Source organism: Frankliniella occidentalis, unplaced genomic scaffold (assembly GCF_000697945.3).
Source record: "Frankliniella occidentalis isolate FOCC.00 unplaced genomic scaffold, Focc_3.1 Scaffold10, whole genome shotgun sequence".
NCBI lineage: Eukaryota > Metazoa > Arthropoda > Insecta > Thysanoptera > Thripidae > Frankliniella > Frankliniella occidentalis.
In genome coordinates this window covers 2059991-2073836 of record NW_026267140.1, presented here as the reverse complement: position 1 = coordinate 2073836, position 13846 = coordinate 2059991, and the positions used below count along the sequence as shown (strand labels likewise).

Below are 13846 nucleotides of genomic sequence, written 5' to 3'. Positions count from 1 at the left end.
CTGCACGGCCTGAGAAGGCACCAACACTTCATTCCCCGAAATGTCCGGAAAAGGCTAGTTGAAGCCTTGGTGTTCCCGGTCCTCGACTATGGGAACACGGTCTGCTCTAATCGGCTGGTCCAATCAAGAAATAAATTACAAAGACTCCAGAATGCCTGTGCCCGCTTCATCTACAACCTGCGGAGAGACTGTCATATAAGCCCGTACATCAAAGAACTGGGCTGGTTGAATGTTGACCATAGGGCCTCTTACGCAAAGTTATCCCTTCTTAAAAAAGTTATGTTAAGGCGTGCACCGCCGTATATCTTTGAAAAGATTGTTTTTGAGGCCGATATAAGGTCTAGGCCTGTCAGAACTTGTCACTTACACCTTCGGCTACCACCTCATAAATATAATAAGCTTGCTGGAGCATTCTGGGTCCATGTGGTTTCACTCTGGAATAAGTTGCCATGTACTCTTCATACTGTGTCCTATCTACCATCCTTTAAATTTAAGCTGAAGTGCCACCTACTTAATGTACAACATAGCGCATAATTTTCTACCTAACATTGTTAAATCTCTCTTTATACCTGTTATGGTCTGGCATGGCGCCTGTCTGTCTGCTCATTTAACCCTGCAATTATAAATTGGATTTGTATTTCCACTTTTACCACTCTGATGGTACTCCAGTTGGACTCATTAGTCCTTTTGTACCTCTTATGAATAAATTCAATCAATCAATCAAATCTCTCTGGCTGTGCTATTGTTTTTGTTATGTACCTCATAATTGGTACAACCCAATGGGGCTTCTAGCCCTAATGTACCATTCTTTTGCACAATAAATCAAATCAAATCAAATCTCTCTCTCTCTCCCCCTGACGCCTGACGAACCTAAGATAGGCCACCCGCACAAGCAGGTTGGCTGTATGTTGCCTAACCACCAGGCGCCTCGACTGATCAAGCCCAGAGTTAAACAAACTGCACCCTTTTTGACTGTTTTTCAACAACTTTGCTGTTGTTGAACAAATTTTGTTGCTTTCCTACAGCTATGCTGTCAGTCGCCAAACAAGTTGCTCACAAACAATGAAAAATGTGTAACAATTAACTTACAAGTAAATTCTTCTCGGGTACTGACAATATTTGTTGTTTTAAAGCAGCGGTGTACCGGGTGTAACTGAGAATGCGCAACAGTGTTGCGGGTTTGCCTGCCCAGTCAGCCCGTAAGGCGCCATGGCCCCTGCAGCCCTGGCGGGTATGCAATCCCGCAACACTGTTGCGCATTCTCAGTTACACCCGGTATGATTGCTGTCTATTAAGAAGTAATATTTTTTAACAGTGAACGTGATATGGTAGTAGCCTGTGGTGCACCATGTGTTTTTGCGAGGTCAGGAAAAGTACGGTGGCGCGGAGATAATGGTTGAAGAATAACAAAACTTCATAATACTTGGAAGGTTTTTAAATTATTTATTTACAAAATTTCCACAGGATTGGCACATAAATGGTTTTTCAATACTCGACTGTGTCTCCCGCTATGACTGGGCAGTGACTTTTGATGCTGCCACAACGGTAACACATTTCATTCACTCCTTAATTTTACACTGTGACTATACAGCACTTTTTGTAGAAGGCGCTCACAATTACCTTTTTTTTTTCACATAACAACATACCTAGGTACACATTTTATCACTCATCTTGTTATCTTTCTGCGTCCACAACACCATTTTTCAATGGAGACTGTTCAAGAAATATGCAGATTTTCCCACTAAGCGTCAGTCAAAAGTTTGCAGTGCGTGTGCACTGCATTGAGACTCACGGGGAGAGGGTTGCTATAAGTTTTTGTTTTATCAATGAAATCTAGAACTCGAACAGTGAGCAGGGCAGCTTGGCAATTGCAGGCATACTGTTTATATCTTTTACTTTGCATTGGACACACACAATCACAATCGCACATCTTCAGAAAAGGCGCAACCCTCCCCCCATGTATCTCGAAATATGTCTTTCCAGTCAGCTGGACACCACTTTGGTTCTCTCGTCAACCCTGCGTGAGGCTAGGGTTTTGTCCGTGCGCACCATCTCCGAGTGAGACGGTGCTGCCGCTGCCATGCGCTGCCACCTGCCACGTTCTCTGTCTAAGTCCAGCGGCCAGGAGATTGACCGCAACGACTACATGCCTGGCATGGCGACCCTGTATCGGCATTAGCTGCCATAATTTAAATCTGGTACAAATAGGACTGGGGATGGCTGTATCACGCGCCCTCCTCAGCGGGCTGCTGCGGTCCTGGGCGGTACAGTGCGCCGGGCTTCCTGCCTCCGGGCCCAGCAGCACCAGGTCGCCGCCGGCCCAGCAGCGACGACAGCCTGCTCGTGCTGTGCTCCGCCGCAGCCTCCGTGGTAGCCGTGTCAGCAGCAGCTTCCTCCGAGCTCACAGCCTTCTCGGTCTCCTGCACAGCGACCAACATGTTAGAATGCGCCACCTGGGCTGGTCGTCAGCCCTCCGAGGCCCCGTGCCTCACCTCGTGGGGTGTCGAGTCCTCGGCGCTGTGCTCCTCGGCGGGCGCGGGCGGCGCCGCCTCGGCAGCCGTCTTGGAGCCCCGCCTGAGGAGCGGCGAGGGCTGTCTCCTGGGGCCGCCAGGGCTGCCCGGCGTAGCCGGCCTGGGGGTGGCCTGCACGCGGAGGCGCGGCCGCGACCTGAGCCTCGAGAGCGCGTCCGGGGCGGGGGTGGCGGGCTGCTCAGCGGCCTGTCACAGGGCAGGGGGATTAGCAATCGAGAATACAGTTGCACTACTCGGAGGTCACAGCTCAACACTCACCTCCTGTGAGTCGGCGGGGGCGGCAGCCGCCTCTTCGGGTGCACCTGCTGGGCTGGCCGCAGAGTCCTCTGCGGAGGCGGGGGCGGCGGCGGGGGCAGCGGGAGCGGCCGTGGTGTGCTGGCCAGGTCGGGGGCGGGGCTGGATGTTGACCCGCGGGCCTGGCCTCAGGGGCCGAGCGCCGCCGCCGAGGTTCACACGTCCCCTAGCGGGCTTCGATGCGGGGGTGGCAGGCGGGGCTGTGGTCTCCGCCGCGCTGGAGGGCGCGGAGCTCGAGTCGTGGCCGGCGTCGTCCCTGGTCACGCCCTCCTCCTCCTCGGCAGCCGCGGGGCTGGCCTCAGTCGTGGTGGGCTGGCCGTTGCGGGCGCCGCCGCGCCTGCGCAGGCTGAAGCGCTCGGCGATGTTGTTGGGGCGCTGAGCGGACTGGTCGGCGGGGGCGGCGGTGGTGGCGACGGGCACGCGGGGGCCGGTCGCTCGGAAGCGGTTGCGTGCGCCAGCGCCAGGGACACCAGGCTGCGGCAGAGAGTCTCCGTTACGGCCCTGCCCGGCGGTCATCTTTACCTGGGGATGGAGGCTCACTTACCCTCCTCGGCGCGGGAGCTGCGGGTGCCGCATCCTCTCCACTGTTAGGTGCGGCCTCAGCATTGGCGGCCTCCTTCTTCTCGACGGTCTCCTCGACGTGGGCATCTCCCTCCGGCTTGGCCGTGGACGTCCTGAAGGAGCCTCGGCGGCCGCCGTACACGCCTGCGGCCGGCCGAGCGGCGGGAACTCTACTTTGGCCAAAACGGCTGCGCTTGGGCTGCTCCTCTCCCTCGGGCGCGGGGCTGGCTCCGGCCGCGGGAGCCTCGGTGGTCGTGGTGGACTGGCCCTGGCCGCCGCGGTAGCGGCCCCGGAAGCCGCCGGGGGCGCGCTGCTCCGTGGTGGCCTGCTGGGGCTGGGCGGGCGCGGCCGTGCTGGGTGCGCCAGCGGGGCGGCGGGACACTCCGGGCCGAGTGCGGTACCGACCACGGCCAGGAGCCGCAGGTGCCTCTGCAGAGTGAGGAGTTATTATTGGTAAGAGAACTGGGCTACCCCCACTATGATTCATAAAAAGTGCCTTAGCATGGCTATCAGAATCGAAGAAAAGTGAGCAGAGCAAGAGCGCGCCGGTCGGAAGTGAACTTTAATCTATACTTTTCTTCTATCGCCAGGCTGAAACACACTCCATGATCATAGCAGTCAATATTCTGATCTGGTTATTGTTTTAAAAGTATTCTTTTCTCTCGTTGTTGATGTAAACTCGACTTAAACTGTATTAAAGAAAACCATGCTGAAATCATGCTGACAGTTTTATCAATAAAATGAAGTGCTTCATTCCGTCTGACATGATGGTCGCATGCGATTGGAGAGATGCGCAAGTGAACAGCTTGGGTGCAAATATGGCATCAGTAAGAAAAGAGAGAACTGCTAAGCTATGAACTTTTTACACGACGCGCAACAGTAACTTCCAGCCCCGTCAGTTTGTCATTTACAGCGGGGCAGGAAACATTGGAGAACTCTCTTGGTGCGGTCGAGCCGAGCACTGCCAAGGGACTGACCGGTTGTCGTCGTGGTGGTTGTCGTGGTGGTGGTGGTCGTGGGTTGGGTGGTCGTGGGTGCGGGCGTGGTGGTGGTTGTCGTCGCAACCTCCTCCAGGAACTCGGCGGACACGGAGGACACGGCGGCCTCGGGCGTCGCCTCGGCCACCTCGGGGCTGCTGGTCACGACGGACACGGACACAGAGGCCGGCAGGTCAAGGCCGACGCTGGTCGGGAGACTGGGGCTGACTGGCACCGTTGCCTCCAGCTCGTCGTGCGCGTCCACCGTGTTGGCCGCGTCCACGCGTGTCTGCTGCAGGATGGCGTACAGGTCCAGCGCGCCGATGTCGCTCGCTGTGGTGTGCGCTGCAAGACAACAAGCCATGCCTAAGCAAGCCGGGCGGGAGCACCGCGAAAAAGGCAGAGGGTGGAGATGGAGCGTGTGGCGGTCGTCGTTCGGCACAAGCGGCAGCGTTTTAGTCAACCGTTCGACATATTGCTCCCTTCAACATCTAAACCGATTTAACTAAACGAGCTCGAGCTCACCGAAGGAGAGGGGGGGGGGGGATCGTGGGGCCCTAAGTTCGACCTTGGTGCTCGGAGACAAACTAGCCGTGCTGCCATGCTCTGGTTGTGAGTGGCACGCCCGGCATAGGGGCGGCGCGCCTGTCCGTTGCGTAAGGTCGCGGAGCTCGCGGAGCGGAGGGGCCAGGCCACCCAGGCCCACCGGAAGGGAAAGGAGACGAGCAGGCGGCATGCAAAGTCCCGCGGGTCGCGTTTGCAGCATCGATTCGGCTACACTCGGCCGCGCGGCGCTGGGTCGTGATCTCATAATGACGACGCGGGAAAGGCTGCTGGCGAGAGAGGGGAAAAGGGGGGGGGGGAGTTGGGCGGCGGTGCACGCATGATTCAACTGTTGTTGTTTAAGTGGGATATCAACAGAGCTCTATTTTGGGCCAAGCGACTCGCAGAACTATTTACACAGTTTTATCACCGCATTTTTTAACCTTACTGTTTACCTAGTGCCTAGAGGAGTCCAAGCAAAAGCGCAGGTGGGTGGGGCCAGAGGTCGGCAGTACCTGTGGTATCATCGGTGTGGGCAGTGCTGGGTGGCTCCGTAGTTGACGTGGTGGGCGGCTCGGTGCTCGGGGGCGGCGGCGGAGTGGTTGTTGTCGTGGTCGTTGTTGTGGTGGTGGTCGTGGTCGTCGGCCTGCGAAGGGCGGGGCGGGTGGGCCTGGTGGGAGCTTCCTCCTCCTCTTCTTCCTCCACGCGCGCGGTGGTGGTGCGTGGCGTGGTGCTGCGGCTCTGAGGACGGAGTGCACACACACATGAGACGGCGCCGCACGTGACCGACAAAGGGCATCACGTTCCGGGGGACTTACGGATCCACGTCCGCGCGACCTGGTGGGCTGCGCAGCGGGGGTCGGGGCCGCGGTCGTTTCCTGTTCGGCGACCTCGGGCGCGGGTTGGGCGCCGTGGGGTACCTGAGGGCCGCGGAGCCTCGACCGCGGCGGGGCGTGAGTGGTCCTGGGCGCGGGCGGGAGGCTGGAGGCGGGTTCGTCCTCTTCGTCCTGCTCGACGACAGGTGCAGGCTGCAAACAAAAGCGGCACGGTGAGACGCTGAGGAAGGCGAAGCTGGCCGTCCAAGCAAAGAGCCAAAGCACAGAGAGACTGGTCACTCAACCGCCGATGCAACGCCTTACAGTGCGCGCCTGCGTTGTCGCAATTCAAACAAAACGCAAAAGAGGTGCTCGTGCCCCTATGTTTGAACTGTCAACAGCGATGACGGCTACAAGCCGGTTTTGCTACCGGCGGTTGGTGCCCGGCATAGGAAAAGTGGGGTATATTTACAGAGAGGATTATGTACAAAATATACAAGGCGCTGGCCTGGTCGCCCCGCCCAGAGTCGATCCGGCCGCCGCGCAACACCGGGCACGCCCTGAGGGGCGGGGCGGCGGAGGGCACCGGGCGGGGCGAAGCGGCCGCTGCGGTCCTTGGCGCCACCTACCCTGTCCTCATTGGGAGTCACGCCGAGGAACCTGTGGGGGCCGGTGGGGAGGCGGGCCGGGGCGGGGAAGGCTGGGCCGAGGGCCTCCTGGTCGGCGGGGGCCGGGGCCGGGGCCTCCTGCTCGGCGGGGGCCAGGACTGGGGCCGGGGCCTCCTGCTCAGGAGCGGTCACCGGCACGGGGCGGCGTGCGGGGATGGGGCTCGGGGTGTCTTGGACAGGAGGGCGGCGTCCTGGGAGTGGCCGCCTGGCGGGGGCCTCTTGTTCTACATCAGTCTCTTGTTCGGGACGGGCAGCCGGCTGCACTGTGGGGCGTCTGATGGCCGGGTGTGGACGTCGAGCAGGTGCCTCGTCCTGCACGGGAGCCTGCTGTTCTACAGCGGAAGCCTCTTCGACGGCAGCGGTGCGGGGTGGCGATGGCTGTGCTGGGGGTCGTCTTATGGATGGGTGAGGACGTCGGGTGTCATGTTGCTCAGGGGCGTCTTGGTTCGTCGGGCGGCGCGCATTGTGGTGGGCGGGAGCCTCATGATGGACTGGGCGGCGGCCAGGGGCCTCAGGTTGTTCTGGGGTCTCGGGCGCCGGCTGAGCACCAGGGATCTGGGAACGGGCTCTAGGGGGAGTGCCAGTACGCTCGGGGGCCTCGGGCGCAGGGTGCGCACCAGGGATCTGGGGACGGCCTCTGGCAGGAGTGACAGTTTCTTCGTTAGTCTCGGGAGCAGGGTGCGCACCAGGGACCTGGGGCCGGCCTCTAGCGGGAGTTACAGTTTGTTCATGAGCCTCGGGAGCGGGGTGCGCACCAGGGATCTGGGGGCGGCCTCTGGCGGGAGTACCGGTTTGTTCGTGAGCCTCGGGAGCAGGGTGTGCACCAGGTATCTGGGGGCGACCTCTGGCGGGAGTGCCGGTTTGTTCGTGAGCCTCGGGAGCAGGGTGCGCACCAGGGATCTGGGGACGGCCTCTGGCGGGAGTGCCACCTTGTTCCAAGGGCTCGGGAGCGGGTTGTGCTCCGGGGATCTGGGGGCGGTGCCGTGCTGGTGTTTCGTGCTGACCGGGGCGGCGAGGAGGGTGACGCGCAAGGTGGTCCTGCTGTGCTTGTCGGTCAGGGTCCTCGGTGTGTTCTTCAGTCGCGGGTGCAGGCTGAGGTCCGCTGGTCTGAGGGCGGAGCCTGGACCGAGGGGGTGCGTGCGAGAAGCGTGCCGTGCTGGGGGCCACTGTGCTAGGTGGGGAGTCTTCCTGTTGCTGTGGCACCGGGCGGCGGCGCGCGGGTGTCTCGGACGGGGTGTCCTGCTGAACGCGCTGCTCCTCGTAGTTCACAGGGCGGCGAGGGATGTTCTCGTACTGCACAGGAGACTCCTGGTTTATGTCCTGAGCGGGGGCCTGTTGTGGGACCGGGCGCTGGGCAGCATTCTCATGCTGGGCTGGGCGACGGGCGGGGGTCGCGTACTGTACAGGGGCGGGGGTTGGTGCTGGGGCCTCTTCCTGGGCAGGCAAGCGTGCAGGGACAGCGTGGTAGGTAGGGTGGCGTGCAGGGGTAGGAGAGTCAACGGGCTGTCGGAGGGGGGTGTCTGCGTACTGGATAGGATGGGGAGAGGGTTGTGCAGAGGGTTGGTGTGCAGGTAAGCGCTGGGGAGTGCGAATAGGGACCTTCTCCTCTTCCTCCACATCCTCGTCATCCTCAAATTCGATCTCCTCCACCTGCTGGATAGGTTGCTGCACTGGGCGACGACTAACGGGGACTTGGGGAGCCAAAGCAGGTTCGGGAGTAGTGGGTGCGGTAGGCAGTCTCTGTCGGACCGGGGCGTCCTGTTCGGGATCGGACTGAGACTGTACCTCGGGCTGGAAACGGTGGTGGGAGGGGAATTCGGGTCGTTGGTGGTGCAGGTGGGTCTGTGGAGGCTCAGGGGTGTACTCGTCGTCCTGAGTAACCGGCACGGCCGCCGGTGTCCTTGCGGGCGGCTCGCGGTATGTCTGCTGGCGGCCTGGCTGGTGGCTCACCGCCGAGGGGTAGCTGTTCTGCTCCGGGGATGAGTCAGCGCTGTTCGTGCGGAAGGACGAGGAGTCCACGAGGTCCAGGCCGGGGCGGCGGATGGCTCCAGGTGTCTGAGCTGCAAGGCACAGAAAGCAGGGATACATTGGATACATAAATGCATACCACTGCCGAAAGGCACCCGCGATCGAGGTCATTCTGCTCACCTTGCTGGACTCGCACCCTGGTGATGGGCGTGTCCGTGGAGGGCGGCAGGGTGGTCACCGGGCCGGCCCTCGACCTGGGAGGGAAGCGGGTGTTAGCGGGCAGGCGTTCCTCGGGTATGGCGGGCTGGCTGGCGGGCTGGCTGGCCTGCTGTTCGGCGCGGCCCCTGCCACATCACAAACAATTGGATTACGCTTAGCAATTTAAATAATTTCGTACTTTCAGTCCGTGTTTACGATAATGTAACGCCTTTGCCTACCCATACGAGTACCGGGATCGGGCGAGTACCGGCCAAAAACCGGATAGAACTGGATACCATTGACTCCTTCCGAACAGGTTGTTACGCAACACGTGCGACTAAGGTCCGCTTTCTCAGCCCGACCGTTGCCTCGGTCCTCAGGACGTAAGCAGAGCGGCCCAAATGCCTGCCTTTCCTTACCTTGAGCGGACGGCATTCTGTGGGGGCAGCACCTCGTTGACGGCAGCCGCTGGCTCGGGTGTGGTGCGCTCGATGCTGGTGTACCTGTTCCTGGGCGGACTGGCGGGCCTTGTCGGCACCTCCTCATCCTGGTCGATGTCCTCCTCCACCGCCTCGGGCTGCGGGGAGAACGCGGGGGCTTCGGTGGGGCTGAAGTACCTGGGCGGGCTGCTGTAGTTGGGCCTGGCGGGGGCGGCCGGCGCCACCTGGGCGGGGGCCGAGGGGGCGGGCTGCGGTGGAGTCTTGAGTGGAGTCTGAGACACGAGCGGCGGCGTGTACACCGAGTTGCTGCCGGCGTTGGCGTTGGGCGCGTTGGTGGCGTTCTCGTCTTCATCCTCGTCGTAGTAGTAGTACACGTACTCGTACTCGTAATCCTGGCCGTTGGGGCCCTTCTTCACGTTGACGCGGGAGGATTGCGAGGGCGCCGAGCCGGCTGGCACCAGCACCTTGTCGCCCAGCGGAGAGTCAACGAAGTCGAAGTTGCCGTCGTCTTGGTGCAGCCGCTGCTTGCCAGTGATGCCCTCAGCGCCAGCCTTGGGCAGGCTTGAGCTCGGCAGGTTGACGGGCACGTACACAAAGCCACCCTGCTCGCCTTCCGTGGTCGTGGTGCCAGCGGGCGTGGCGGTCGGGGGCTGCTCAGTGGTCACGGCCGTGGTGAGCGGCTCCAGGTCGGCCATGTCGTGGCGGCGCTGCAAGCCCTCGACGGTGTGCGTCGAGTCCTCGCCAGCCAGACGGACCGACACTTCCGTCACAGTGGACGTGCCGAGCAGGACGCCGCGGTTGGACTCGGGGTCAACCTAGAGAACACGACGGGGTTACACCTTTATCTATTCTGCAGCATCCCTGCTGGACAAACAACTTTCTTTTTCGATTGGTGCGATTGATGTTTGTCTCCGCCAAAAAATAATGGAACGGAGAGAAAGACGAGTAAGCTGTCAAACATAATATGATCGGTGTGGCCTTGCCTTGGGTCCCGTGTGCGCCTGGGGGCTGGAGTTGGCTGCGAGGGAAACGACCTTCTTGCGCCCACCCTGGCGGGGCTTGATGGGCTTGGCCGTGCCGGCGGGCTCCACCAGGCCGGCGGCGGTGCTGGTCACGTCCTCGGCGCTGGCCACGGCAGCCTTGCGGGTCTTTAACAAGAACAAATCAGCGTCAACGAGGGGCTACTCTTAGCGCATTCTTTACAATATTTACCCCGTTGCTGGAAGTCAATTTGCGTTTTAAAAACGGTAGAAAACAAAGAGCAAGGGCGCGGTTTTTAATTAGTCCTTTTTAAAAACATAGTGAACCCAAAAATGTCATGCGGAGTGCTCCTCTCATTCCTGTCAGTAACCCGTGCTTTTTGGCATGCAAAAACAGTTCGTCCATGAGTGAGGTCCGTACAGCGTAACAGGGGGAGCGAAACATGCTCTCAGTTAGTCGTTGAGGGTCGTGCATCGTGCCGAGTACTTTTTTTTTTCGTGCAGTCTGTATGCATGCCGTTACCGTAACACAGTGCTGCCAATTTCTTATCACTGTCAGTCTCTCCTACAAAGTCGAATAACGTGACTCCAGAGATTTACTTCCTTTAAAAAAAAACATTATGGGGAAAAAAACGAAGCACAACATCTCGTAAAAATGCACTTTGTGAATAAAAGAAGGGGGACGATTGGTGAGTATGTACCTTGTGCTTAGGCCTCCGCCACCAGATGGACACAATCACTTTCTGAAACACACATACATGTTAGTGAACACACACATGCCGTTTTATGATGTTCCCGGACCAACGATGAAACACGGACCATTGGTTACCGCCCGGTCATGTGAAGCAGGGATGCATGACGAATAGATTCATAAAAATGAAGGAACATCAACCATTCTGAATTTTAACCACACGTCATAATGACCTATTTCTCCGACCACTTCAAAAAAAAAAAACAAGAAACTAAAACCATAATTTATCAATCTGATTTGTTATTCTCGTGTCGGTTGCAAAAATATAATGCATGCCATGCAATGGACAAGTGGATGAAATGCAAAACGTGCAGGGGTCTACGCGGCAGCTAATCCCCGCATTTACCGATACCTCGTGACGCAACGACAACTGGAGGTTGTTGGCTCGAAACTCGTCCACCCGCATAGCTGACTTGTCGGGCTCGGTCGGCGCAAGCCGCCCCGGCTTTGGTGCTCATTTTCTTTATTGTCTCCACGACAGAGTAAGCTTGGTAGTTGGTACGGCATGGCGGGCGAAATGGCCAACGGGTTCTCCAGTCAAGGTCGTCCGTCCATAGCTTGTGGCCGGTGCTGTGACAATACCACACCGGCGCTGCCCGGGCGTGCTTAGCGGAGACACGCAATCATCAATAAGCTGGGCCCGAGTGACGACGGCGTGCCCGGGCGCAGCAGCACGCGCTGTGTTGACAACCGTTTAAGAATCCGAGCAACAAAGTGTCTCTGACCGGTGTATCGGTCACGAGCGTTATTAAGCCCATTATGCGCGGGTGATAAACATACCCTCTGTTGCACTTGCGAATCAATTATGCCCATGTCAAAATAAAAGGGAAAATTCTTACAATGTAAACGCTAAGAGTGTCGCATTTTGCAAACTCGTATACGTGTTGACAACTGTTTGCCGCGCAGCGTTGTGGGCAGCTGTTCCGAGGCGAAGTACTGCCAGAACCACCCCGCCGATGATAACTCTGGTGTGAGTGGAGGGATAAACATAAGACTGGTGGACCGTTCCGCGCATGCCATGCGTGTCGCCATGCCTGTCAGTCATGCTCTGTACTCCTGGGGAAGACCTCACGTAACCAGGGGTCACCACAAGACGTTACCACCTCACGCCGTCACCATCACACACGGGTCACCAAACGCACCATCATCTTCTTTTCGCCATCGTCGGCAGGTAGGGCAACGCCCCGGACACCACTGTGGCCCTCAGGACGGATCTCCACGCCTGCGACACCTGAAATGGCAAGCAATCAATACTATAGTTTCCATCGTTTGTTCTTCTCTGTCTGTACATGAAAATTTTCTCCAATCAGTCGTAAGAATAAAGGAAGCAGGCCAGACCTTTCCACCAAACTGAGTTCCGTCTTCAGCTTAATATGCACTTTTGCACTGAATTCAGTTTTCTGGCGGCCCTACGGCCCACTAAGGAAAAGGGATCGACCAGAAAATACATCTTTTTTTCCCAGACTCCTTGTGCTCCCAGACATTGCGGGAGGTACGCGCCTGCGAGACTCACGGCGGGCCATCCCGCAATACACGCATGCACTGGAGGCAAGATGATGCCTACCTATCAGGCGCTATGAGACCCTACACGCGCTGGACTTTATAGTTTAGTAACGTTGAACACTGAAAGACGGACGTACTTCCTCGATGATTGTTACACCCTGATAACCATATAGTTCATTGAACTAAATAAGGATCGAACAAAACAAAATTAATTCCCTAAAACAAAACAAAAAAAGTGGTAGGGAAGAACTGTTAAATTCCTGCAAAGCATGCTCTGCAGAATTGCGAAGGGTTTACATCCTTTGTAACTACGACGCATTTACTTTGCAAGTACAGAGCGATTCTTTACAATGCCATGCCAGCAATGCTGCAAAGTAAAGAATGGCTTTGCAATCGCAAATCATCGCTTCGTATTGCAAAGTAAATGCGTCGTAGTCACAAAGAATCTAAATCATTTTGAAGTTCTGCAAAGCATTCTGAAAATAATTTAGCACTAACCAGGCCGCGCAAAAACGTATATAGTCCCTGATGTACCAGGAAAATTTTAAGTGTCTATAGCTTGAACCCCTTCTAGTAGAACAGACAAACTGACAAACAATTAGACACCAGGTCGTTCGCACAAGCCAGCTTTATCGCTTTTTCAAAGCAGAAGGGCGGGCTAAAAACTAAAACGGCTATCACGAGCGTGATCTCGTTCGAGTGCTGAGGCAATGCGAGCCAATGCCCTCTTTACGACAACACACGATAGAGTCGGCTGGATCTTTACGACGTAAAGAGCGTCGCGTTGTGCAATTGTTGTTACAACAGTGCTGCGCTAGCGGGCTGTGGGGCGCGGTGCCGCGCGACAGACAAGCTCGTTGCAGTTGTAACGCCTCGAGGAGGGCCGACGGTGACAGTCCCGTACAAGCAAAGATCAAATGCAAACCTCCATCAACTCAAACGTTGCCGCCTCAGTGCACTACGCCCTCAGCATTTTCATTCTTCTGGGCCTAAGTGTTGCGAAGCTGCGGCCCCAGGGGGAAGTGCCATTGCGGAGTCCTGTCGCCCTTGCAAAGGTGAGTCGGCTAACTGGTCTGCTCGATGGTCCGAGGCGTCTAGAACTGGAACGGAACGGACCTTGCTATTGTACTTGCCCCGAAGGTCAAGGTTGGAATACTGAATGCTCAGCTCGCCCCGTCTCTCTCCCGGTCACACGGGCTCGTGTCGGGGTGCGCGCGGCGCGCTCCTCGCAGCACGCGCGCGTTTAAGCCGTTACCCCGGTTGCACTGCTTTTTCCTGCTTCTAATACGCAGAGCTGTCCCTCTATATTCGTCTAGTTACTACTTTCTCTGCCTCTTTTCCATTCGTTAGCACCAACCGGCATGTCCAAGGTTTCACATGACGGTGTCCACCTGAACTATTACACTCGCCCGCCCCGCCCCGCCCCGCCCCGCCTTTACGAGGAGGCCGTGCAGGGAGTCTGGCAGAAGAAGAGGCGTGGCGGGGCGTGGTTCGGCGTGGCGGCGCCACGGCGCAAAGGTGATCGCCGATTGTGTCGCGCGGTGCGAGTCAAGATCCTCTTGAGTGGAATAATGTGACGTTGTATTGTTTCGCTTGTACAATCGGGGATCCGACCTG

The 13846-nt window shown here is 57.8% G+C and overlaps 1 protein-coding gene across 6 annotated transcripts in view; it reads right to left on the bottom strand.

Moving 5' to 3' along the window:
- Positions 1 to 1420: 1420 nt before the first annotated feature.
- LOC113209788 (proline-rich protein 36-like) overlaps positions 1421 to 13846 on the bottom strand; it is a 37756-nt gene continuing 25330 nt past the window's right edge. Inside the window, exons 4-17 of one of the 6 annotated variants that reach the window (XM_052277443.1) lie at positions 11869 to 11957; positions 10677 to 10718; positions 9979 to 10143; positions 8975 to 9810; positions 8538 to 8701; positions 7232 to 8449; positions 6351 to 7162; positions 5725 to 5934; positions 5422 to 5647; positions 4364 to 4708; positions 3370 to 3815; positions 2790 to 3299; positions 2493 to 2717; positions 1421 to 2420 (exon numbers count right to left, since the gene is read on the bottom strand). In XM_052277443.1, the coding sequence (XP_052133403.1) occupies positions 2226 to 2420; positions 2493 to 2717; positions 2790 to 3299; positions 3370 to 3815; positions 4364 to 4708; positions 5422 to 5647; positions 5725 to 5934; positions 6351 to 7162; positions 7232 to 8449; positions 8538 to 8701; positions 8975 to 9810; positions 9979 to 10143; positions 10677 to 10718; positions 11869 to 11957 (5483 nt within the window). In that variant the 3' untranslated portion in view covers positions 1421 to 2225. Of the gene's footprint in view, positions 2421 to 2492; positions 2718 to 2789; positions 3300 to 3369; positions 3816 to 4363; positions 4709 to 5421; positions 5648 to 5724; positions 5935 to 6350; positions 8450 to 8537; positions 8702 to 8974; positions 9811 to 9978; positions 10144 to 10676; positions 10719 to 11868; positions 11958 to 13846 lie in introns of all 6 variants that reach the window. The other 5 variants (XM_052277441.1, XM_052277445.1, XM_052277446.1 and 2 more) reach the window with 5 other exon arrangements.